This window comes from Mirounga angustirostris, unplaced genomic scaffold (assembly GCF_029215605.1).
Source record: "Mirounga angustirostris isolate CCGP_5_RB_7025 unplaced genomic scaffold, mMirAng1.0.hap1 SCAF_12, whole genome shotgun sequence".
NCBI lineage: Eukaryota > Metazoa > Chordata > Mammalia > Carnivora > Phocidae > Mirounga > Mirounga angustirostris.
The window spans coordinates 31570372-31598069 of NW_026991720.1; the positions used below are offsets into that span (position 1 = coordinate 31570372).

The following is a 27698-nucleotide window of genomic DNA, read 5'->3' on the forward strand; positions in this document are numbered from 1 at the left end:
TAGATTCAAATCCAATCTCTCAATGGAAAACCTGGAATTTTTTCTACCACTCATTGAGTAGGGGTTTAGGATTTTATCCTGTTATGTTGGGGGCTAGAGACTGAAGGCCAGGACCCAGATAATCATTAGCAAGGCTGGAAAGTGGATTTCTTCATTGGTCTCTTTTGAAGGGTTACGTGCTGGTAGGCACCATGAAAAAAAATGACAACATAAAGTATATATTCAGAATAATATAGCCTAATGGTTCTTAGGGAAGAATAAAGTCAACAGCTCTGAATATGTATGTGAGTTTACAACAGAGAAATAATACAGAAGTCTAGTCTTTTATTATTATTACTATTATTTTTTAACTGGGGTAGAGGTAGCCAACAAAGACCAAACATCTGAAAACAACAAGAAGTGATTACTCTCACCTAAGGTGGTTCCTCAGGCTTTAAATAGCCCCACAGTAAGTTTCAAATCCTAAGGGAGAGGAACAAGAAAACATTTGGTGCCTAAGGATATAAAAGAATGGTCAAAGTTCATAGAGGTGGAAGGCTATTTCCAAATAATGTAAAATTTATTAGAAAATACAGTTATGGGGCAGAAGCTAATCTTGAGGAAATCCCAAGAGTTCATTTTTGCTTTTATTTCCCTTGCCTTTAGAGACGTATCTTGCAAAAAGTTGCTTTGTCCAAGGTCAAAGAGGTTGCTGCCTATGTTCTCCTCTAGGATTTTGATGGATTCCTGTCTCACATTTATATCTTTCACCCATTTTGAGTTTATCTTTGTGTATGGTGTGAGTGGTCCAGTTTCATTCTTCAGGTGGCTGTCCAATTTTCCCAGCACCAGTTATTGAAGAGGCTGTCTTTTTTCCACTGGATATTCTTGCTTTGTCAAAGATTATTTGACCACAGAATTGAGGGTCCATTTCTGGGCTCTCTATTCTGTTCCATTGATCTATGTGTCTGTTTTTGTGCCAGTACCATGCTGTCTTGATGATCACAGCTTTGTAATATAGCTTGAAGTCAGGCATTGTGATGCCCCAGCTTTGGTTTTCCTTTTGAACATTCCCCTGGCATTTAGGATCTTTTCTGGTTCCATACAAATTTTAAGATTGTTTGTTCCAGCTCTGTGAAAAATATTGGTGGTATTTTGATAGGGATTGCATTGAATGTGTAGATGGCTCTGGGCAGCATAGACATTTTAACAATGTTTATTCTTCAATCCATGAGCTTGGAATGTTTTTCCATCTCTTTGTGTCTTCCTCAATTTCTTTCATAAATATTCTGTAATTTCTAGAGTACAGATCTTTTGCCTCTTTGGTTAGGTTTATTCCTAGGTATCTAATGGTTTTTGGTGCAGTTGTGAATGGGATAGATTTCTTAATTTCTTTTTCTTCAGTCACATTGTACTTCATCAAGATAAAAAGCTTCTGCACAGCAAAGGAAACACTCAATAAAACTAAAAGACAACCTACAGAATGGGAGAAGAGATTTGCAAATGATATTACAGATAAAGGGCTGGTATCCAAGATCTATAAAGAACTTCTCAAACTCAACACCCAAAAAATAAATAACCCAGTAAAGAAATGGGCAGAAGACATGAACAGACACTTCTCCAAAGAAGACATACAAATGGCCAACAGACACATGAAAAAATGCTCCACGTCACTTGCCATCAGGGAAATACAAATCAAAACTACAATGAGATACCACCTTACACCAGTCAGAATGGCTAAAATTAACAAGATAGGGAACAACAAGTGTTGGTGCAGATGTGGAGAAAGGGGAACCATCTTACACTGTTGGTGGGAAAGCAAGCTGGTACAGCCACTCTGGAAAACAGTATGGAGGTTCCTCAGGATGTTAAAAATAGAGCTACCCTATGATCCAGGATTGCACTACTGGATATTTACCCCAAAGATACAGATGCAGTGAAAAGAAGGAGCACCTGCACCCCAGTGTTCATAGCAGCAATGTCCACAATAGCCAAACTGTAGAAGAAGACGAGATGTCCTTCAATGGATGAATGGATAAAGAAGATGTGGTTCATATACACAATGGAATAATACTCAGCCATCAGAAAGGATGAACATGGTTGGAACTGGAGGGTATTATGCTAAGTGAAATAAATCGATCAGAGAAACACAATTATATGGTTTCACTCATATGTGGGACATAAGGAATAGTGCAGAGGACAATAGGGGTGGGGGTGGGGAAACTGGGAAGAAATCAGAGAGGGAGACAAACCACATGAGACTCTTGACTCTGGGAAACAAACTGGGGGTTGCAGAAAGGGAGGTGGGTGGGGGGATGGGGTAACTGGGTGATGGGCATTAAGGAGGGCACATGATGTGATGAGCACTAGGTGTTATATTGAACTGGTGAATTATTGAACATTATATCAAAAACAAATGATGTACTATATCTTGGCTAATTGAATTTAAATTTAAAAAATAATAATAAAAAGAAAATAAAGTTATGGGGGCTCACTTGGTTGGGCAGCCTACTTGTGATTTCCACTCAGGTCATGATCTCATGGGTCATGGGGTGCAGCCCCATGTTGGGCTCTGAGCTCAGCAGGGAGTCTGCTTGAAGGTTCTTTCCCTCTGCCCCTCCCCCAACTCGAGCGCATGTGCTCTCTCTCTCTCAAATAAATCTTAAAAAAAACTCTCTGTTACTCATATTGAACACTTATGCTAGTATTTCTACACATCTGAATAATATTAACTAAAAAAAGAAAAGTTGATATGTGTTAGAATTTACTAGATTTTAGTTATGTATAAATTATAATACATTAAAGGGACACAAAAATGCATTATGAAATCTACAGGTTATTTTTATATTTTTCCCAAAAAAGTAGCAGCTTTCCCAGTGTTAATTTCAGAAAAAAATAATGTGTATTATTTCAGTCAACAAATACTTAACAAATCTATTACAAACTGTAAGGAATACAATGTATGTAAGTTAAATTTAAATCAATTTGAAAAATGCATTTCCTAATAAGAGCCATGAATCATCAATTTTATTTGTGAAACTCAGATGCCACCTATTGTTTAGAAAAATAAATACATCATTTTTGTTAAAATTCTATTTTTACTAACAATTTTCATGTCTCTGGAGAAATATGAACACTGTACACAGAGAACAGAACCTGGCTCTCTAACTGTACAGAATAATTAGAGGTTTCAAGGACACAGAAACACTGAGTGAAGCTCTCTGATATTTATATTAGGTGGGAAGAAGTAAACTATTCTTCAGTACCTGTATCTTCAGAGGAGCACATTTTGCCCTAGTAATTATTTTTATATGTATATAATTTTCATTTTTAGATCATTGTCATTTCCCATGCAGTTGTAAGAAGTAATAGAGAAATCTTACTTATCCTTTACTCTGGTTTCCCCCCATGCAAAACTATACTTCAGTAACCAGGATAGGTTGGGTAGGATCAGGGCATAGTATTTTCATCATCACAAGGATAACTGGTTGTTTTATTTTCTGTCTGTGGATGTCCAATTGCTCCAGCACCATTTTTTGAAAAGGCTGTCTTTCCTCCATTGGATTATTTTTACAAACTTGCTTTGTCAAAAGCTAGGCGTATTTGTGTAAGTCTGTTTCTGTGTTCTCTCTTCTATTCCACGGATATGTATGTCTATCTCTCCACCAATACCACAGTCTTGACTGCTGTTGCTATATAATAAGTTATTAAGTTACATAGAATGATTCTTCCCACTCTATTCTTCTTCAAAATAATTTCAGCTCTTCTATTTCCATTGCCTTTCCATATACATTTTAGAATCTTAGCTATATCTACAAAACATCTTGCTGAGATGTTCCTGCATCTACTTCAAGAGAACTGTCATCTTTACTATGTCTTCTAATCTACAAACATATTATGTCTCTCCATTTATTGAGATTTTCTTTGATTTGTTTCATCAACATTTTGTGCATACAAAGTTCTGTACATGTTTTCTTAAGTATTTCATTTGTTCATTGCTAATATATTAGAAATAATATTGATTTTTGTATGTTTATCTTATTCTTGCAACCTTGACCAACACTTATTGTGTAGTTCTTTTGTAGATTTCTTCAGATTTAATATGTATTTATCTCATCTGCAAATAGGGACAACTTTATTTTTTCCTTTCTAATCTTTATGTCTTTTGCTTTCTTTTCTTGCCTTCATTCACTGGCTAGAACTTCTAGCACTATGTTGAATAATTAAAGTCATCTAAATCTAGAATTTTCTTTGTGGGAAGGTATTTAGCTATATATCTATATATCTTTAACAGATGTCTATTCATGTTATATATTTCCTCTTGAGTGAGCTTTAGTAGTTAACATCTTTTAAGGAATTTGTGCAGTTCATCTATGCACTTAAATTTATTGAAAGTTGCAACATTATTCCATTATAATCCTTTTATGGATTATAATCCTTTAATGTCTTTAGGATCAGTAATTATGGCTTTATTCATTTCTGATTTTAATTTGCAGCTTCTCTTTCCTTGATCATTCTGGCTTTAGGTTTAATAATTTTAGTGTTGCTGATTTTCATTGCTATTTCATTGATTTCTGCTTGTTTATTTTTTTCTTCATGCTTTATGTTTTTTTCCTAGTTTAAGGTGGAATTTTAAAGCATTCATTTGAGACAATTCTTCTTTTAATATAAGCATTGATAGCTATAACTTTCCTTCTAAGGATAATTTTAGCCACTTCGCTAAAGCTACATAAGAAGCATTCTACAAATTTTTACAGGTTCTCTATTCATTTTCTTTTAATTTATTTTTTAACTTACCTTGTGATTTCTTTGAGATAGGATTAATTAGAAGTATGTTGCTCAGTCAGTTAAGCTTCTACCTTTGGCTCAGATCATGATCCCAGTGTCCTGGGATCGAGCCCCACTTTGGGCTCCCTGGTCAGTGGGGAGCTGTGCTCTCGCTCTTGCTCTCTCTCAAATAAATAAATAAAATCTTAAAAAAATAATTTCAAAATATTGAGGGATATTCCAGATATATTTTTATTGATTTCAAGTTTCATGGTTGTCATAGAACATAATTTTAATATTTCAGTTTGTGTGTTGAGATTTGTATTGTGCCCCAGAATATGGTCTCTTTGGGTGAATATTCTATGTACACTTGAAAAAAAAAGTGGGTTCTTCTACTGTGGATGGAGTGTTCTATAAATGTCAGTTATGTCAAACTGGGTAATAGTCTTTCCATATGCTTACTGATGTTTTTGTCTACTTGTTCTATAAATTAATGAAAGAAGGGTGTTGAAGTTTGAAACTAGAATTGTAGATTTGTCTCTCCTTTTAGTTGTATCAGTTTCACTTAATGTATTATGTATACTTAATGTAATCTGTTACTATATGCATACACATTTAGGGTTGGATTTTTTTCTTCATTAAATGAACCCCATGTCATTATGGAAGGTCCCTCTTTATTCCTGGTAATTTTTCTCGTTCTAAATCTACTTCACCTAATATTAATAAACCTAATATAATTTTCTTTCAATTATTGTTTATATGGTATATCATTTTCTTGTGTTATTTTTAATCCCTCTTTGGCCTTATTTTAAGGTGGGTGTTTTACAGATAGTGTAGAATTGGGTTTTGCTTTTTTGTCTGATATTGATATTCTCTGCCTTTTGATTGGGTGTCTAGAACATTTACATTTAATGAATTATTGATATGTTTAAATTTAAATGCCATGTGTTACTTGTTTTCTACTTATCCCCACTTTTTGGGCCTTTTTCCTCTTTTCCTACCTTCTTTTGGAATAACTGCATATGTACTTTTTATGACTACATCTTATCTCCACTATTGACTTATTGGTTTTATCTATTATTTTTAATTTTGAGGTTGCTCCTAGAATATAATATGCACATACACATACACACACCTTATCACAGTCTGTCTTCCAATAACATTATATCATTTCACATGTAGCATAAGAACCTCATAATAATATGTTACTATATCCTCTACTCTGAGTCTCAAATCAAGATATCCATAATCTGTATTCTTATCTGGTGCTCAGGGGTTTCTTCTAAGCTCATGTAAGTGTTGGAAGAATTCAGTGATTTGTGACTAAGGTCTCCTGTTTCTTGCTGGCTCTTAGTTAGGTGATGCCCTGAGCTCCTAGAGGCCATTCTCATGTTCTTGCCACATGGCCCTCTTCATCCTCAAAACCACTAAGAGAATTTTTCTCTCCTCAAATCTTTCTCATACTTACATCTCTGATTTCTGTGTCTGGATGCCTAGATCTATACTTAAAGGACTCCTGTGATTGAATTAGGCTCAAATAGAATAAGCTCCTTTTTGCCATTTAAGATAACATAATTACAGAAATGATATCTCACTGTATTCACAGGTTCCACCCACATTCAAGGTATGCATCACTGAGAGTCATCTTATTCATTCTGCCTATCACACAAGGCAGGGAGACTCATATAAGCTAAAACCTAATTCGTAAAGAAGAAAAATAAGATATTTTCCATCTGTAACCTCTCCAGTTAACTAAACCTTACTGGACAGTAAAATTTTTTTCATCTTACAGTGCCATGTCTACTACATGCCAGACATATAATGAGAACTCAGTATTTGTTGAATGGAACACCTGACCCTCTTTGTAAATAACAGAAGTTTAAAGTATACATTGATTAACATTCTCCAGCAGTCTCAATTGCCTTAATTACGCAAGGCAATCAGGTGTCCTAGATTCCACTTGTAGGGCCTCACTGTGAATACTCCAACAAAATCCCAAGTGAAATCCGTTTCTAATAAAAGAAGCATAACTCCACTCACTATGTTCCTGCATTATGAGAGCTCTAAATAAGAAAAATGCAAAAGGAAAAAAAATCACTCATCACACATGCATATGTAATGTAAATTATACATTGATAATAGTAATCAGGAAGTAGGATCTATGGAGCACTTGCTTGGAATCTGGCAGACAAAATCAGAGAGGCCGTGCTTCAAGATAGGTGATATATTGCAAACCATTTCTATTCTCTCTCCACTCATCTTTCTGTTCTTTTGAACACTTGTAATACCCTTTCCCATTTCAGCTTCGTCTAGTTGCCTCTTTTGCCAGCTCCCTATTTCTTCTTTGCTACTTCTTTCTGCCTCTTCACTTTCCTTTCTCTCCATGTATCCTTCTCCCCTCTCCGTTTCTCCTCTCATTAGATTCCTGTTCTCCTCTCCACTATATACTGGTTCACCTCCTCTTCCCAGCTAGTATTGGCTCTTTTAAACAATTGTTGCTTACCTTTATATGAATCAGCTTTTCATCTTCTGTTTCTTTAAGATTATTTATTTATTTATTTGACAGAGAGAGACACAGCGAGAGAGGGAACACAAGCAGGGGGAGTGGGAGAGGGAGAAGCAGGCTCCCCGCAGAGCAGGGAGCCCGATGCGGGGCTCGATCCCAGGACCCCGGGATCATGACCTGAGCCGAAGGCAGTCGCTTAACCGACTGAGCCACCCAGGCGCCCTCATCTTCTGTTTCTGAATATTAAGTCTATAATAAGAACAATATGTTTTATCTATGATAAGTATACGTATCTCTAATATCAGCCTATAAAGACAAAATGAAAGATTAAATATTTTTATCTTATATAATCTGAACTGGTACACAGGAATGGAAATCACACATTGCCCCAGAATATCTCTGATCGGTTTCCATCTCCATATACATCCTATATAGAACCCTCTTACAAAGCTGAGCAATACTTAGATTGTCCACTAGATGGCAAATGATTACGTAAGGAGACTGACCATAGAAAAAAGATTTTATAGAATTAGAGATTTGTTATAAAGAAAAGGCAGATTTTTTTAACAAATAAAATAAGTACCAAACAAAATATCCTAAAAGCACCTTAAGCCTTTTTCCAGGACAAAATCCTTCCAAATTCCTATTACCTTATAATTATTTATGAATCAGAAACAAAGCAAAAATAAATAAATAAAAGGTTATAAAAAGGAAATGTTTCCTAGCTATAGGGACTAAATAAATGGTTCACAATTATTCATCATTGAAATAGAAATAAGTAAAATGAAAATGTACCATAAGCAGCCCTGTCAGTAAAATGGTCTAGATTTAAAAACACTGTAATCACTTATTAGTAGTAACTATGTCTAAAGGGGAAATACGAATGATCATATGAAAAGGACATATATATTTTTTTAAGATTTTATTTATTTATCTGACAGAAAGAGACATAGTGAGAGAGGGAACACAAGTAGGGGGAGTGGGAGAGGGAGAAGCTGGCTTCCCACGGAGCAGGGAGCCCGATGCCAGCTCAATCCCAGGACCTTGGGACCATGACCTGAGCCGAAGACAGGCACTTAACGACTGAGCCACCCAGGCACCCTGAGAACATATTTAAATAACATAACAGTTTAGTGAAGGATAAATATATTAGTGGGGGTGTTTATTACTACAAGGAATTACCAAATTAAAATCTATTGAACCAAATTAAAATCATCTCTAAATATGCAATAAAAATAACAAGTAATACATCAGTAGCCTTAATATTTCAGGTATTCATGCAAATCAATGAACAAGTGGAACTACATCAAACTAAAAAGCTTCTGTACAGCAGAAGAAATGATCAATAAAATGGAAAGGCAACCTATGGAATGAGCTAACATACTTGCAAATCATATATCTGATAAGGTGCTAGTATCCAAAATATATGAAGAACTCATACAACTGAAGAGAACAAAGGCTAACAACCTGATTTAAAAAATGGGCAGAGGAAATGAATAGTTTTCCAAAGAAGACACAAAAATGGCCAACAGGTACATGGAAAAGTGGTCAATGTACAATTTATTTGGGAAATGTGGATCAAAACTATAATGGGATATCACCTCACTCCTGTTAGGATGGCTATCATGAAAAAGTACTTCCCTACAAGATACACTGTTACAAAAGGAAAAAATATATGATTAGGGTAAGGGTCTTGAGATGGGAGATTATCTTGGATTATCTGGGTGAAACCAATGCAAATAGGCTCCTTAATTTGTGAAAAAGGGAGGAAGAAGAGTCAGAGAAAGAGATGTGAGGATAGAAGCAGAGGTCCAAGTAATTCAATTTCTGGTATTCTAGAGACAAGGAATGTGGTCAGCATCTAGAAGCTAGAAAAGACAAGGAAACCGATTCTCCCATAGATCTCCAGAAAGGAAGGCTGACATCTCAATTTTAGCCCTGTGAGACCTGTTTTGGACTTCTGACCTCCAGGACTGTGTGATAAAAAAGTTTGTGTTGTTTTAAGCCACTGTGTATGTGGTAAATTGTTACAGCAACAATAAGAAACTAATGCAACTCCTTAGAAAAGAAATATCAGCTGTTTCTTTTAAAGCAAGAAAGTGATTACCTAAACTTAGTAAGATTCACTTAATATCTCAGAAAAGACTACAGGATAAAAGCATCCATCTTACATAACAGATAATGAAATTTTTTTCCCTGTAGATGATAAAATAATTGTTTGTGGAGAAAGGCCTGATTTCTTGATAATGTTCTTAGGTAAGGACATTTTACGGGAGACACACACTCTCTGTGTGTGAGCTGACAGGTTGCTTGCAAGTTTCACAGGCAAGAGGAAAACAATTCTGCATAATAAAGAGACTGATAATGGAGTGCTGGACTGAGCTACTCTGGGACAACTAGGGGAGGGAGGCAGAATCCAGGAGTAGAACACAGTTTATGTCCTGGGGACTGGATGAATGAAATGTCAGGAGCTACAGAACCCCCTTTCCATTTCCATTTCTATACTGATCAGCTTTTGCTAGGGTAATAAACAATCTCGTAGTCTCAGTGGCTTAAACAATAAATCAAATGTCTCGCTTGTGAGTGTTGGTTGTGGCTCTGTTGGGCCCAGCTGGGTTCCTGGTGTCAACTAGGCCTGGGTTCTGAGCTGAACTATGTGTGTCTCATGCAGGGACCCAGACTGAAGAAGTGCTATCTAAGCATACTGTTCTCACAGAGGATGGTAAGAATGCAGGAGGGTGATGGGCTTCTCTTAGAAGAAGGCAACCTGTCACTTCAGGAAGAGGAGAGTGAATATTTGCTGACCAATATTCCAATCTACTATAGTCCCATAACACTTCAGGCAAACTGGGAAACTAATGGTAGACCTGGTGTCACTGGAAATTTGGTGAAAGCCAGAGTCTATGCTGAGTTTTGCATTGAAGTCTGCACAGGACTGAAACAGTAAGCCCAAGGGAATAAGGAAAACAGCCAAAGAAAAAACGGGGTTAGTTTTATTTCTTTAACCCAAAGGAAAAGAAAAGTGAACCAACATTTTGGTAAGTAACATCTCTTTATCAGGTACTGTGTTGAATAGTTTCATTCTCATTTATTTTCACAGGTTTTTGAGGTGAGAAAACAAGCTCAGAAAGGTTAAGAATATTGCCCAAGTTCCTATAGTTTGTATTCCGTGATGGTAATTCAGGAATGTATCATTAAGGAAAGTTGAACTAAGGAGTCAAAGGGCATAGGAAGTGACTCTTTAAAAATGGAAAGCTAGAAAAGTACAAAAAGATTTCAACCCCCATCAAAATTGGGAAGGACTTGTTTTGCATAGAAATGAGGTTAAAACAAGCTGGATCAGACCAGGCAAAGTCATGGTCCATGGATTTCTGGAAAACAGTGGTGCAGCTCCAGCCCCCAGGAGACTGTCTGGTGCCAACTGAAGCTACAGTTTTAGAGAGAAAACCAAGAAAATAAATTCAGAAGAATTTATAATAGAACTGAAATAGGGGCACTACTGGCCCATTAGAAGTACCTTTGAAAGTTAGAGAAATGTGCCTTTTCTTCCTTTGTCACAGACTTGTGTCAAAGTACATGGTTTGGCCAATCCCACCTGCTCCCTCCAAGAGGGTAGCCTAGATCTCTACAACATTATGCCATCATCCTAGTTTGGTTGGGGTAAGAAGGGGGAGGTGGAAGTTAAGGACTTCAATCATAAAGAAGGGTATCCTCCAAGCTGTCCACATGAGTGAGAAAAGTAGTCTATTTATATGGCTGTCTAATGGAGGTTTAAATAGTCACCTAAAGTTGGATATGTATTAGTTGGTTTTTGTTGTTAAACTTTTTAAAAAAATAATTTATTTATTTATTTTTATTTTTATTTTTATTAGAGAGAAAGCAGGGGGAGGAGCAGAGGGAGAGGGAGAGAGCGAATCTTAAGCAGATTCCTCACTGAGCACACAGCCCAATGTGGGGCTCCATCTCATCACCCTGAGATCATGACCTGAGCCAAAACCAAGAGTTGGATGCTTAACCTACTGCGTCACCCAGGCACCCTGTTGTTAAACTTCTTAAACAAAGAATAAATGTGCTCTCTTTTAGATATTCCCCAGCACACTAAAAAGTAATTCACAATTTGGCAACATTCTAAGATTTTAGATACTTAGGAGAATTCACAGCAATGAGTCACAATTAGACTCAAATATCATTGCACTATACCTACACTACAACATACTGTTTTAAAGTATGCATTTTCCCCAAATGGGTAATTAACATGAATTTAGTTATAAAATATACAAAGTTCTTTCTCTATTCTATCTATTTTTTAAATTAGATATACCATATCAAAATTCCACCCAACCTTCAGGACCCATTTCAGATCCCAGACTAACCTTGGTCAAGGTTCCACAGATGATATTGGGTGCTCCTCTAATTCTTGGGTGTTTTGCTTATGCCTCTGTTATGAATTAACTTTTATGATGATGGGTAAGTTATTGGAACACTCAGAAAAACTCTATCCTTCAAGCCCAGCCCAAGAACTCTTTTTTATTTAAAATCACCCTTGGTAACCTACTCTAGGTAGTTTGTCATTCCCTCCCTTTATGCTAATATTAAAGGTAGAGCACACATAATCTGACCCTCACTAACTTATATAGTTGAGAAAGATTTGGGGTGGGAGGGTGGAGGTTAACTAAACATTTGTGAGCTCATTGAAGGCAGAGGACATAAGATACCTTTTTCATCTTTGCTACCCTGAAATAATATAGAACTTAGAGTTTTTAAGCCTGGGAACTATTGACATTGGGGGCCAGGGAAGTACTTGTTATAGAAGGTTGCCCTGTGCATTCTGGGATATTTAGCAGTATTCTTCTTCAGTCTTAACAACCAAAAATCTCTCCAAATGTGGCCAAATATTCCCTGGGGGATAAAATTGCCTCTGGTTGAGAACCACTGATCTAAACCATACCGTGCGTTGACTTGATGTCAGCAATTGTCACATTATTTCCTCTTCCTTACATCTTTCACATCATGCAGCACTAGAAAGGAGTTCAACAAATGTATTTGAATAAGTGATTTAAATAAGTTGTGAATAATACTAAAATCTTTCCTCTGAGCCATTAAAAGTAGGGTTTACAGGGATAATATCTATTCATGAGAGAGATGATTTGGTTTTTGCTTGGCTAATGAGGCAAATGTTGGAGTCAGACTGGGTAGGTTCAAATCATGGGTACATGTGTTTATATCCCAGCTCTCAGCTTCCTAGTTCAGTAACCTTGAGCAAGTCATTAAACTTTGCTGCACCTCAGCGTCCTCATTATAAAATGATGATACAAATAGTACTTATCTCAACAAGACTAAGTGAAGATTACATGATAAGCTATGCAAAACACTTGGAGCAATACGTGACAAGCGTCGGTTATTATTACATATGTGTATGTTTGCATGTGTCAGTATACTAACATATCATGTCTGTTATAGAACATACAAACATATACAATCGTTTTCAAGGCAACATAGGATAATAAGTATAAAGAGGTTCTGCTATTTTCTTTCCCCACCCACTGGATTATTTTGTTGGTATGCCTTGAGTGCCATGTGTTGCTTTTTGATGATTTCTGCTTTTAGGAGCACGCTGAGGATAGATTAGGGATTGGCATTCCTCATGGCCAGGAAGCTGCCTACTGAAGGCTCCTGTGGAGATGGACTGAGGTTTGTGATTTGGCAAAGAGTTAGATCCGGTGGGCCAGTTTCACATTAAGTTTTGTGTTCACTTTCTCATCTGCCACCCTCAAGTTTCTGTTTAAACAAGACATCCTGGTTTTTACCTCTGCTCCATGAAATTAAGGAAAAGGTCTGTGTCCAAAATTGCACTAACGAATTTAAAAAGTAGATAGGAGCAGAGGTTATTACTTAAATGTTTATCCATTCATTTGACAGACATTTACTGAGCACTTAATGTGCCAAACCTTGTTATGGAAGTTGAGAATTAGCCTGGAACAAAGCATAAAAAATTGCTGCCTTCTCAAGACTTACATTAAGGTGGCAGGAAGAGCACTTTCAGAAAGGAGAGCAACAAGGTTAGAGGCCATTAGACAGGAATACGCCTAGTATGTTGGGGAACGACCAAGAAACCACAGTGGTTGGAGCAATGGGAGCTTGAGTAAGAGGAAGGATTTGAGGCCGGAAGGGTGGGATGGAGGAGTAGGGTCACAGATTGCACAGGGCCATGGCGTCGTTATGAGAAATTTAGCTTTTATTGCAAGGGATTTAGGAAATAATTGAAGTATGTTTAGCAGACAAATGATATCATCTGAAGGCACTTTAACTGAATCATTCAGGCTGCTGGGTTCCAAATAAACTGGGGCAAGGGCGGTGTGCAAGGGCAGAAGCATGAAGACCAGTCAGGATTCTCCTATAAAATATTAAAATAAAATAGTGCAAATTAAAAAAATGATGTTGTCCTGTGCTACATGGATAGCAGTGGTCAAACTCTGTATGTATTTTGGAGGTAATGTTTTTAGGTTTTGCTGACTGATTAGCTAACTGATATAGCCATTGAGAAGGGGGGAAGTCAAGGAAGACATTAAGACTTTTGACCTGAGCAACTTTTGACCTGACTTTTGAAGAATGGAGTTACCTGTTCTTAAGTAAGAAAAACAGGGACAGAGTGGAATGTGAGGAGGTCAGTTTAGACATGTTAAGTGTGAAATGCCTCTAGAATCTATAAGCAACTAGATATAGTAGTCTGGAGTTCAGGAGAGAGGACCAGATTAGAACTCTCAATTTTGGAGTTGAGAGCATATAGATGGCTTAAAGCCATGGGTGAAATACGATCACCCAGAAGGGAATCTGGATACAGGAATAAATCAAATGAATTCTGGATATATTTTGTAATTAGAGTTAACAGGATTTGCTGGCAATTTAAATGTAGATGTAAAAGATAAGACTCAAGGATGACTCCAGGGTTTTGGAGGGGGAAAAAAATGAAGCTGTTGATAGACTGATCCTGGGGCTCTCCAATATTGGAGCTAAAGAGGAATCAGCAAACCGAGAAGGAATGGTTAGAAAGGAAGGAATCAAACCAGGGAAGTGTGATATCTTAGAAGCCAAGTGAAGACAGTGTTTCAAGGAGCAAGCAATGGTCCTTGAAAACTGTGTCAAATGCTACTGGATTTCTATGAAAACTGAGAAATGACAGTAGGATTTCACATGATAGAGGTCATGGGCAATCATACTGAAAGCAGTATCAATTGAGAGAGATAGGAACAAAAGAATGGTTGCTAAGAGAGTAAATATTAAAAGTTTTTATCACAAGAAAAAAGTTTTTGTAACTTTTGTAACAGATGGTAAGTAGACTTATTGTGGTGATCATTTTGCAGTATATTCAAATATCAAATCATTATGTTGTATACCTGACACTGATATAATATTATACATCAATTATACCTCAATAAAAAATAGGTAATGATAGGATTTGCTGTAAGAACAGAGGAAGAAAAATTATATACAGAGATTACAAGATTATAGACAATTTAAAGGAGTTTTGCTGTAAAGGAGAGAAATGAGACAATGAATGGTTACAGAGAGATGTGATCAGTTTTGTTGATTTGTAGGTTGGACAAATATTAGCGTGTGTTTATGCTAATAACAATTAGTTAACAGAGAGACAAACTTTGTCGACACATGAGAAAGTAAGCGGTTGCTTAAGCAAGTGTTCATGGACAGGCTACAGAGGATGTGTTCTAGTCCACAAGAGAAGGGCTGGTCTTTGCTAGAAACATGGACACATCATCAATAGGAACAGAAGAGAAGGTAAAATATTTTTTGGGAAAGGATAGGCAGATAGGTGGATGTCCTGGGAGACTACAGAATATCTCTTCTGATTAATTCTCTTTTCTCAATGGGTCAGGAAACCAGGTCATCAGCCAAGAATGCATTTGTAGAGAAGATATGAAATGGTCAAGAAAAGTGTGAGTATGAATGGATCAGGGAAATATTTGAGGGTTGCTGGAAAGCATTCCAATCCACTTAAGGTGAATTTTCATGAACTAAAAGTGAGACAGGACAGCATGGCTTTGTTTTTTCCTTTAGTCAGAGTGGCTCAGGACAGACCATTTTAGATGGGAGTTTTAGATTTAACTAGGACTGAGGTTTAGGCAGAAAGTAAGAAAAAGATTGAGTGCAAACATTGAAGGTATATGCAGGGGAGTGATGATGATGATGAACAATGGAATTTAATCTAGTTAAGTAGGGAAATGTGTACACAGAGTGGGGTGGTCAAGGTCAGTGAAAGGTGGTAGAATTAATGGACTGTAGGTGCAATGAATTGGAAGCCTTTTTGGAATTTTGTGACATGAGAAAACGAGCTGGAATATGAGAGGTAGCATTCAAAAGTAAATTTGAAATTGAGATTATAGAGGGATCTCAGTTATTGTTAAAGATGTGTTAGATCATGTGAATGTTGGGGGGTGGGTGGATACTTAGACTGGAGGGCGAGATCCCTGGAGAAGATCCGTCCCCACCACAAGGAAGGTAAATCTGTTTTCAAGAGTTCAAGTCATTAGGTCTATCCTTGAAGAAGAAGGGGTTATTTGTAAGAAAATTGGCAGGTTTCTGCCAAAAGGCTCTTGATCTACCAGTAAGATTGACAGTGTAGCCGTCGGCCAAAGATCTTAACCGAGAATCTGGGTCTGGACGCCTTCAGTACTGAGTCCCTACAGGTGTGGGTGCTGCGCCAGGCCCTGGCGGTTGCCAGGCAACTGAGGTGGGTGTGTTGCCCCAGGCAAGTGGTTCAACCCCTTTCTTGTCTTGATCACTTCCTGTCACTGGCCCACTTCCGGTTTCTGGCTAGCTTGGACTCTGGGGTGAAGACACGCCCAGAGACGCCCTCGAGCTGGGTGGGGGTGGGGTGGGAAGTGAGAGGGTGAGGGGGCGGGGAGGTAGGGAGGGGCCAGGCCCAAGGGGCAGGTGGGGCCGTTGGGAACCGCAGGGACACCCTGATCCAACTGAAGGACTTGTCTCCTGTGCCGCCATGAAGAAGCTTTTCACTTTCTGGAGAAGGAAGGATGAGCCCCACAGCCCCTCCTCACACGTACCCATAGGCCGGGCCAGCACTCATCACCCCACCCAGCCAGGCTACAACCTTCGAGATAAGGATTTAAAGAAACTTCACAAAGCTGCCTCAGTCGGGGATTTGGAGAAGGTGAAGGAATACCTTCAGCTCAAGAAACATGATGTGAATATACGGGACAGAGAATACAGGTGACCAGACGGATGAAGGGCAGTGTGGAGAGGAAGCCGGCTCCACTGGGTCCTGTAATCAGGAACAGGACTTGTCTGGGCTGCTTCGTTGGTTGTCACTCGGAGTTTCCCATAGTGGAGAGGTCTGATAACATTGTCAGGGGGTCACACTCCCAACTTCCAGCTTGTTACTTCTTAAAATGCTTACCTGCGTATTTGAGGTTATTTGTGTCCTCCCTGATTGCCTCCACTCCTCCCACTGCATTAATCTCCACCTGGCACTTCACCCTTTACCCAAACTGCTGGTTTTTAATTTGATATATATATATACATATATTGTCCCCAGCCACCCAAGATTTACCATAGTATTAATGTACTAATAGGAAAAAAGTAGAGGAGACCTCCCAGAACAGTGGTTGTTAAGATTTTAAGACATTGAGACAGCAAAACAATTGGCTTTTTAATTTGGATCTCCTGTAATTTTTTTTTTCCAATTGCAGAATATCTTCAAAAAGCCCATCACAACCACTTACTGCAAAAACAAAAGTAATTTTATATATTAGGAAACAAAGAAGTTATGTGTTTGGCATTAATAACAGCAAATATGTACTGTCTATGCCTACCTTAAAATCTCGTGGGAAGTTTTCAAGTCATAGGGTATGAAAAACATCATTTTTCATCATAATTGGGTAACTGGAAGCTATGGTTATAAAGAAGGTTTATGTCGGTTTGCCAATAGTTTTATGTCCTTCCCTCTGTCAAAAACAGAGTTATCTAAATTATTCCAATTTTTATCCTATACCACTCCATTGAATTACATTACGGGGTCATGGGTAACCTCAGTATGACTTCATTCAGGGGTCAGTTCTCAGTCTTACCCAGCTGGCATCTCAGCCAAGTATCTTACTTGCCCTATCAGTAGTATTTGAAAAAATGTCTTGTCTTTCAGGAAACTTGGTTCACCTGGCACCTCTCCTACTTCTGTGGGCATTTCTTTCCAGACTCTTTTGCTGATTTATTTTCCTCTTCCTGTCTGGTAAATATTTGAGGGCTCGGAATTTGAAATGATTCTGTGTGTCTTAATCTTCACCTGCCTGGTGAAGAGAGATTATCTTTAAATGTCTGTATTCCAGTGCGTTCCAACGTTTTTATCTCTGGCCAGACCTCTCCCCTGAACTCTAGAGTCATGTATATAAACACTACACTTCAACGTGGATATCTGATAGACTGTGGTGTGCTGGTAAATGTTTAATAACAGGCTCTTAGTTGAGGGTGGGGGCAAAGCAAAGGGAGGAGAAGCCCCGATTCCAAGCTACCAATGAGATGTCATTTGGCTTGAATAGTTCCTGAAAATTTAACAATTGGTTTGTGAGAGCCACTGGCTCCATCACATCCCTGTTTAAACATCTCAAATATCCCCAAACTGTGCTCCTGTTTTTCCTCCTCAGACCTGCATCTCTCTTTCTAGAATAACCAAATTCTTTTCTTTGAATTGTTAGACCAGAAACCCTAGCGTCATTCTTGACTCCTCTCTTTCTTTCATATCATCCATCTGATCTTGTTGGCTCCACCTTCAAAATATAGCTAAAATCCAACTATTTCCTGCCACCTTCACAGTTACCATTCTAGTCAAAATCTCTGTCCTATCCAACCAAAATTACTTCAGTGGCCTCCTAACTAGTTTTCTGTCTTTTAACCTTTTCAGTTTATTCTCAATACAGTAGCCAGAAAGATCCTATAACATGTATGTGAAATGAGTCATTCCTTGCGGTAACAACTTCCACGGGCTTTTCATCTCATTAAGGGTCAAGGCCAAAGTCCTTCCAGTGGCTCATTCAGCCTTACATGACATGTACCCCCATCCTATTATCTCTCTGATCTTCTGTCCTACAACTTTCCCTTCATTCATCTCCAGCTTCCCTGGCCTCCTTAGTGTTCCACAGAAATGCCAGAAATGTATTTAGGGCCTTTGGACTTGCCGTTTCCTGTGCCTGAAGTGCTTCTCCCCGCCCCCCACCCCCAGATATCAGCGAGGGCTACCTTGTCTACTCTTTGTACAGTGGCAAGTTCTCTGTTTGCTGACATTTCCTATCTTCCCTGCCTGATTTTTCTCTTTAGCACTTAATACTGTCTGGTATGCTTTCTATTTTAAGCTTTTTGTTTACTTCTTCCACTAGCAGGTATGATCCATAAGAGCAGGTATTTTTGTCTCTTTTGTTTGCTGCTGTATCTTCATCACCTAGAACCCTGCCTAGCCATAGTAAATGCTTACTAGATATTTTTTGATGAATACAATGCATACATACATACATATGTATTTTTAACTCATTATAAACTTTTCTTGAAGTGAAACCAGTTAAATATTTGATCTTAAAGGCATTTGCATGGCCTTTTTAATTCAGTAGAAAGCAATTATAATTAATATAACTTGTATATAAATGTCAATAAGTACATGAAGCAAATACTTTAACAGTATATGATCTGGCATGTTCTTGAGTATCGTAACTTCTCAAACTAAGACTTACCTCCAACTTTGTGTTTTTTATATTGATATAGAACACCTTTGCACCTGGCCTGTGCTAATGGATATTCAAATATTGTATCTCTCTTAATTGAGAAACAGTGCAAAATAAATGTCTGCGATAGTGAAAACCGGTCTCCATTGACTAAGGTGTGTTAATTTTTCCTTTTCGGAATGCGTTTGAGTTCTAGTTAACTTTTGTTGGATTTCATAGTTTAAAGCATAGTATTAAACGTTAGTTTAATATATCACATCCTGAGTAGTAAGTTGGTTACTCATCTATTCTTGTTGTATTGACAGGCAGTACAGTGTGCTAAGGAGGACTGTGCTACTATTCTTCTAGGCCATGGTGCAGACCCAAATCTGGCAGATTTAGATGGCAATACTGCTCTCCATTATGCTGTCTGTGGCCAAAGTGTCTCATTAGTTGAAAAATTGCTTGAGCACAAAGCTAATCTTGAAGATCAAAATAAGGTAGTCTATTAAAAATAACATTATATTTTAGAAAGCAATGGAAGAAGGTATGTATTGCAGATATTCATATCTGTTGAAACACATGTTAGATGAAGCGTGAGTTTTCCAAAATGAAACTGGGGAAAAGGAGAAGAATGAGATTATCAAACACTGATAAGGTTTTCCTTTTTAAAAGATCTTGGTCCATTTCATTTCGAACTGTAACACTGACCTCCAAAACAATACTATATTTAACATTGATAACTGTTCAAAGGCCTATATCAAATGAGAAATATCTGGTTTCCCTATAAGTTGATATTGGTTAAAAATCATAAGCCTACATTTTTGCCTGTCTTATTTATATACTCATGGATAATGATATTAGGGTTAAATTAGAAAATCACTTACTATACTAAAAGTAATCCAACTCTCCTATTGAGATAAGTTTTGTGGGGTTTTTTTTAAGCTTCTTAAGTTCACAGCCCAAAATAAGTGTCAGCCTTAGAGGTCTATGGAATCTCAATGATAACATTATGAAATGTGAATTGATGGTTTGTAATACTTATATTAAATGCTAGGTGCTCTTCGCTTTAAATACTCCAGGCTGCTCTTGCCCACAATTTGAATTAGGCCTAAAGTAAAAACTTTGATTTTATTTTTGAATGACCCAACTCCAGTTTATTTTCTTAGTCTCTGAAATCATATTTTGGTATATATCAAAACCTTTTTAAAATTAAAGTGTATATTCAGACGTTTCTTACTAACACACTTATCTCTTAAATTGAACTTAAATCTAAAAGGCATACAATGTTAGTACAATATTTTAACTAATCATTTTGAAATAATCTTTTCAGGATGGGTATACTCCACTGTTACTTGCCATTACTGAAAATAATGCGAAAATGGTAGAATATCTTCTGAAGAGAGGGGCAGATGTAAATGCTTCAGATAAGAATCAAAGGTATAATAAATGCTAAATAAGACCTACAACTATACCTACCTAACAAGACAATACATCTGTGTGTGTGTGTGTGTGTACATTTTGTGATATTGATAAAAGATCTGGCTATATATTTTAGGTAAATTACCTAGATTCCCAGGATCTGTTTCTGTAAAATCAAACAGTTGGTCCAAATTGGTAGGTCATTATTATTATTCTTTATAACATTAGAATTACAATCTTACACAGAAACTCAATGTCTAAATCCTAGGTGCTGTAGCTAAATGGGAGTAGGTACCCAGAGCCCCAGACATGCCCTTCCCTAGCATTTTGAGATATCTTGAAAATACTGTGGTTCCAGGGAGCAGGGACTAAAAAACACTGAGCTAGGGCACCAGGGTGGCTCAGTCGGTTAAGTGTCTACTTTTGGGTCAGGCATGATCCCAGGGTCCTGGGATCGAGCCCCGCATTGGGCTCCTTGCTCAGTGGGGAGCCTGCTTCTCCCTCTCCCTCTGCTGCTCCCCGCCTGCTCGTGCTCTTTCTCTGTCAAATGAATAAATAAAGTCTAAAAAAATAAAATAAAATAAACAAATATTGAGCTAGCTGCTTCCTAGAGACTCTTATTTTTAGGCTCTGTAATATAATGTGATTGGTACACCTTTTTGAGCAGATCTGCCCCACTTTTTACATTCTTGCCCTGACTCTTTCCCTGATAGTCTACATTTGAACGGTAAATTTGGAAGACTAACTTCTAAAAAAAAGTACAAGACATGTTTAAGATCTATAAATACACGTTTATGTATCTATCCCTCTTGCTCCAGAACAGCCCTTATGATTGCTCTAAGTGATGAACCAACAAATTTAGTCAGTCTTCTTCTTCAGCAAGAAGTGGACCTATCTTGCCAAGATATTTACGGATTCACAGCTGAGGAATATGCTTCTTTCAATGGTTTTACTGTGTAAGTGGTACTGCATATCTTTTAACAATTGTATGGGATATGGTCATAAGGAAAGAACCATGAGCTCCCAAAGTACAAAGCTGACAAAGGCAAAGCTCTGCAGTAGGGGTAACCATATTATGAATTCTGGCCACATGGATCCAGGGATCCTTGATTTCACCTGTTTGTAGGGTCGAATCAATATAAGAACTGCAGGTATGCTGAGTCTGCAGATTAACTCCCAGTGGCATGGGAATTTGAAGTATGTCAGGACAGTGATTTCAGCAAATAGTGACATAGCCAATAATAAAACATCTGGGTAATAGTGTTGGGCAAAAGTTGATTAATCTACACAAGCCTCTTTCATTGTTTTTACACATGAGTAATGTAAAAATTTTATTCAAGTTTTGATTATTGTTTTGTTAGCTAACTTTAGTTTGATAAGTTTTCAAAATTCTTAAGTATATATTCTCATTAGCCCAAAAGACAGAACTTTTCATGTATAAATATGCATTTCTAATTTTAATAGTCAATGAGAAAGTAAGATGAAATGAACAGAAATTTACATATAGCTAATGAAGTTAAGTAACATAAAGGTATTTTCCTTATAGGTTCATTTTAAAGTAAAATTTTAATTATACATAGGTATTTTTTTCTAGTTTATTGTTTTCTTGTTCTTCCACCTTTTATCCACATTTTAGTGATATCTTTTAATCATTAATTCCATATGGACATCATAGGGGTGGGAGGAGAGGAAAAAAAGAGAGAGAGAAGTAATTTTTATATATACATTCAGATGTTTATTTTTGAAGTCTAAACTGAACTTTATAAACTAAGGGATTCATAACCCATTAAATATATGAACCATAATTGAATACAATATTTTCTTTGCAATACTGGACATATGTACCTTGCTTTACCTTGGTTTAAGCAAACCATGTTATAAAAATTTAAGTACAGAGATAAATTACTGCTATTCTATGCTATGAAAGGATTCTTCATTTTATAAAAAGAATTCCTGTTCCTTTTAAATAGAGAATTTTCCTTATCATTTAAAAAGTTTGGATATAGGGGCACCTGGGTGGCTCAGTCGGTTAAGCAGCCGACTCTTGATTTCAGCTCAGGTCATGATCCTCAGGTCCTGGAATGGAGTCTGTGTCAGTCTCCGCGCTCAGTGGGGAGTCTGCTTAAGGATTCTGTCCCTCTCCTTGTGCCCCTCCCCCTGCTCATTAAGGCCAAGTGTTATGAGCTAAATTGTGTCCCATTCCTCCCTCCTCAAAATCATGTGTTAAAAAGTCCTAACCCCCAGTACCTCAGAATTTGGATGATTGTATTTTGAGAGAGGGCTTTTAAAGAGATGTTAAATAAAATGACTGCAGTAGAGTGGGTCCTAATCCAGTTTGACTGGTATTCTTGTAAGAAAAGGAGATTAGGATATAGAGACACTAACAGTGCTTGTTGCCAGAGGGGCAACTTTTAGGTGAAGAGTCAGCAAAGCAAGGAGAGAGGCCTGGAACAGATGCTCCCCTTACAGCCCTCAGAGGAAACCAACCCTCCTGGCACCTTGATCTTGGGTCTCCAGCTTCCAGAACTGTGAGAAAATAAATGTCTGTTGTTTAAGCCACCCAGTCTGTAGTATTTTTGTGAGGCAACCCTAGCAACCTAATACATCAACAATAACCCAAAGCTATTTTTTCTACCTTGCTAGTAGTTTATTTGTGATAGCAGGAAGAAAAGTACCAGAGAATGGGAGTATGTGAAATAAAAATGGTGTCTGTTAAGGGAATTGGCTTGAAAGGAGGCTTGAGGTCAGCAGCAAGTGTAAGACATACTTAGGAAGGCATTAGCTAACATCTAAGGTTTTGATATGATGATTATATATTATGAATTTAACTATTTATGAATCCTGGAATTCATATATATTTTCTCTCTATGGATAGATATCATCAATTAATTGCCAGTTACGGAAAGGAGAAGAAAGTTGAACAGACTAATTCTGAAGATACAACCTTGGGCACTACATTTGATAGAGAAGAACTGAAGGAAGGTAAGAAGATACAAACTAAACAAATAGTTTTAATGGTTTGCTTTTTAGAAAGGGACTCAGTTAAATAATATTTAAATTCGAAATAGAAATTTTCTCCAATTTTGAATTGCTAAATATTTTTAAGAACTGTTCTTTGTAATTAAAACATTTTGACACTGTGTTGACTGAAAATGTAAAGAGATACCAAATGATTAAGATACTTTTTATCCATAGTTTAGTTATAAAAAACAAAATATGACTAGTTATGATAATTACCAGTTATAAAAAACAAAATTTTTAATAATATAAAGCTATTAGTAAATTTCTAATTTTATTCTAAAAACACTTCAGCTAAGTATATTTGATAATTGTTAATATAATACATACTTAATCATTACTTAAAACTTAAAATTAGGTAGCAGTATTTGTGAATTGAAAATACTATGCATCTATTAAAATAATTTTTGGTGCTTATTTTCAAAAAAACAAAGAGTTATTTAGGTCTGTAAAACATAGCTTTTTTGTTTGTTTGGTTTTTGGTGGGTATATGTTACTTTGACATTTTTTTAATTGGATGACATAAAAATTTTTACAGTTATACTCTGTGAATACACCAGCAAACACACTCCTCCCCTACCCTTCAACTATAGTGTAAAAAAGAAGAAAAAAAAAGGAAATTTAAGACAGAGGGAACCTGATGGCAATAGGAGATCATATGACTGTCACAACTATTCACTCTTTCTTCATCCCCTCAAATCTATCATTATGATACTTAGAATAGTGCTTGGTCCTATTGCCTCGAGGTGACTGAATTTAAGAGAGAATTTACCTGAATTTTCCTTTGTAACTTAATCTTACTCAAGAAATTTTGTTTTTTGGACTCTTGTTCTTCATCCTTATATGCTCCTCTCCTACTGTCTCTCTCTATCTCTCTCTCTCTTATAATGTTCACGCAGCTATAAGAAGTAAAGAATTTCTGTGATTAATACTTCAGTTCTTTAGGGAAATAAAGCAGTAGAAAGTTAAAAATACCGCTCTTATATTTTGAGTATCTCCTGAGGCTAAACAATTAAAAACACCCCCATTCCTTTTACCCATGGCAATACGTGTTGCAGTTCTTAATGAAATGTTAATCTTTGTACGTTTTGAAGCATAATAGAAATATTAGGTCAGGAAAATTGCCCAAACACATTAAAAAAGATGGTGAACATTAAAGGTTGTATTTCTGTCAGATTCCAAGGGGATAATTTAATTATTCATTTTTTTAAATGACCATAAAATACAGAAATATTGATGCTAATTGTTTTGTAGCTGAGGCGTAGAATTTAAGAAATATACTTAGGAGGGAAAATATTTGAACACAAATGAAGACATTACAAATATTACTTGTTTTCTAGACATATAACCTCATTTCTACAAGTCCTTTGCTGCTGCCTTGAATTAGAAAAGTCTGTTTTGAAAGAGCAATTAAATGAAATGTCACAGCATTTCATTGACTACTCATTTGAAGAAAAGTTTAATGGAGAACAATTTTCACCTTAGAAGATGTGAAGAGATTTCAAAAGACAAACATCTATATCATGAACTATCAGTTGAAAGGATACAATTTGTGTTCAGCTTATAGTCAGCAAAAGTCTTTTTAGTCAGAATTTTGAATGGAGTATTCGTAAGTGTAAACTTTGAAACATAATATGTTAGGCATGCATTGGAGCATTTAAATAAAGTAAAAATATTAATATGTCAGCTATAAAATAGAGGAAAACATTGTAAATAACCCTGTGTAAATGGAAATTCTCTTTTATTTACAAGCACTTTCATTGACAAAACCTTTTTTCTTTTTTAGAAATACCACAGTAATACATATTAAAAAAATTTAGGCATTACAGAAAAGAAAAAAGGAAATAAGAAAAGGTATCACTCATAGTCTCATGACCCAAACAAACATCTGTTAAATTTCTGGCATGTTTTCGTAATCTTTTAAAATCTGCTAAACTTTTTTTTTTCCTCAAAGGGAATTTACAATTTTGCATTTAAAAACAAAATACTGAGCACATAGTTTTCACTATGCTCCTTGCCATACCTTGAACACATCCAGCACAGTCTAGGTTCAGGATGATTCCAGGGAAGACTCTTCCTTTCGTTGTATCCTGGGACATTCCTTCCCTCGTAAGGGACATCAGTGAAGCCTTCTCTGGTTGCCTTGCCATTCTGTCACTTACAATGCTTTATTATCTACTCCTCTCCCCCTTGCCCTTTGGATTGCAAGATCCATGAGAGCTTGAACTTTTTTTGTCCACAGTTAAATCCTCATCACTTGTAAAATGTCTGGTGATAGTAAATATTCAGTTGCCAAATACAGTCATACCTCATTTTATTGCACTTTGGAAATACTGCTTTTTTTTTTTTATAAGTTGAAGGTTTGTGGTAACTGCCTCAAGCAAGTCTACTGGCACCATTTTTCCCACTACATTTGCTCACTTCATGTCTCTATGTCACATTTTGATAATTTTCACAATATTTTAAACTTTTTCATTATTATTATTATATTTGTTATGGTGATGTGATCAGTGATCTTTGATGTTACTATTATAATTGCCTTGTGGTGCCATGAACCACACCCATATCAGACGGCAGACTTGATTGATCAATATGTGTATCTTCTGACTACTCCCAACTTGCTGTTCCTCTTCTCTCTCCCTCTCCTCGGCCTCCTTATTCTCTGAGACACAACAGTATTGACATTAGGACAATTAATAACTGTATAATGGACTCTAAGTGTTCAAGTGAACGGAAGAGTCTCAAGTCTTTCTCTTTAAATCAAAAGCCAGAAATGATTATGCTTAGTGAGGAAGGCATGTTAAAAGCTGAGGTAAGCTGAAAGCTAGGCCTCTTGTGCCAGATAGTTAGCCAAGTTGTGAATGCAAAGGAACACTTCTTGAAGAAAATTAAAAGTGTTACTCCAGTGAACATATGAAAGATAAGAAGCAAAACAGCCTTATTGCTGATGTGAAGACAGTTTTGGTAGTCTGCATAGAAGATCACCAGATACAACATTCCTTTAAGTCAAAGCCTAATCCAGAGCAAGGCCCTAACTCTATTCAGTTCTGTGAAGGTTGAGAGAGGTGAGGAAGCTGCAGAAGGTAAGTTTGAAGCTCACAGAGGTTGGCGTAAGGTTTAAAGAAAGAAGCCATCTCCATAACATAGAAGTGGAAAGTGAAGCAGCAAGTGCCTATATAGAAGCTCCAGTAAGTTACCCAGAAGATCTAGCTAATGATAATTAATAATAATTAAGATAAATAATGAAGCTGGCTACACTAAACAACAGATTTTCAATGTAGACAGAACAGCCTTATATTAGAAGAAGATGCCATCTAGTATTTTCATAGCTAGAGAGAAGAAGTCAATGCCTGGCTTCAAAGCTTCAAAAGATAGGCTGACTCTCTTGTTAGGGCTAATGCTGGTGACTTTAAGAGGAAGCCATTGCTCATTTACCATTCCAAATATTGTAGGGCCCCTAAAAACAACGCTGTATCTACTCCGGTTATGCTCTGTACATAGAACAACAAAGCCTAAATGACAGCACATCTTTTTTCAACATGGTTTACTGAAAAATTTAAAGCCCACTACTGCTCAGACAAAAAGATCCCTTTCAGGTGTGACTGCTCATTGACAATGCACCTGGTTACCCCAGAGCTCTGATGGAAATGTGCAAGGAGATTAATGCCTATTTTCATGCTGACACAACATCCATTCTGCAGCCCATGGCTCAGGGAGTAATTTTGACTTTCAAGTCTTATTATTTAAGAAATATATTTTTGTACAATTTTGAAAGGTCAGAGCTGCCATAGATAGTGATTTGTGTAATGGATCTGAGCAAAGTAAATTGAAAACCTTCTGGAAAAGATTCACCCTTTTAGATGCCATTAAGAACATTTGTGATTCATGGGAAGAGGTCAAAATATAAACATTAACAGAAGTTTGGAAGAAGTTGATTTCAACCCTCAAGGACGACTTGGAGGAGAAGGGTTAAAGACTTCAGTGAAGTAACTGCAGATGTGGTAGAAATAGAAAGAGAACTAGAATGAGAAGTGGGGCCTGAAGATATGACTGAATTGTTACAATCTCATGATAACACTTTAATGGATGAGTTGTTGCTTCTTATGGTTGAGCAAAGAAAGTGGATCCTTGACGTTAAATTTACTCCTGATGAAGATGTTATGAAGATTGTTGAAATGACAACAAAGGATTTAGAATATGATATAAATTTAGTTGATAAAGCAGCAGCAGGTTTTGAGAGGATTGATTCCAATTTTGAAAGAAGTTCTACTGTGGGTAAAATGCTATGA

General features: G+C 36.8%; 1 protein-coding gene across 1 annotated transcript; it reads left to right on the forward strand.

Annotated features, from left to right (window-relative positions):
• The first annotated feature begins 16265 nt into the window (after positions 1-16265).
• Positions 16266-27698, forward strand: ANKRD7 (ankyrin repeat domain 7). Its single transcript, XM_064575618.1, is given in 8 exon segments — positions 16266-16495; positions 19031-19145; positions 19296-19469; positions 20303-20409; positions 21210-21300; positions 21302-21351; positions 23267-23373; positions 27565-27698. Coding segments are annotated over 8 exon segments (1008 nt in total).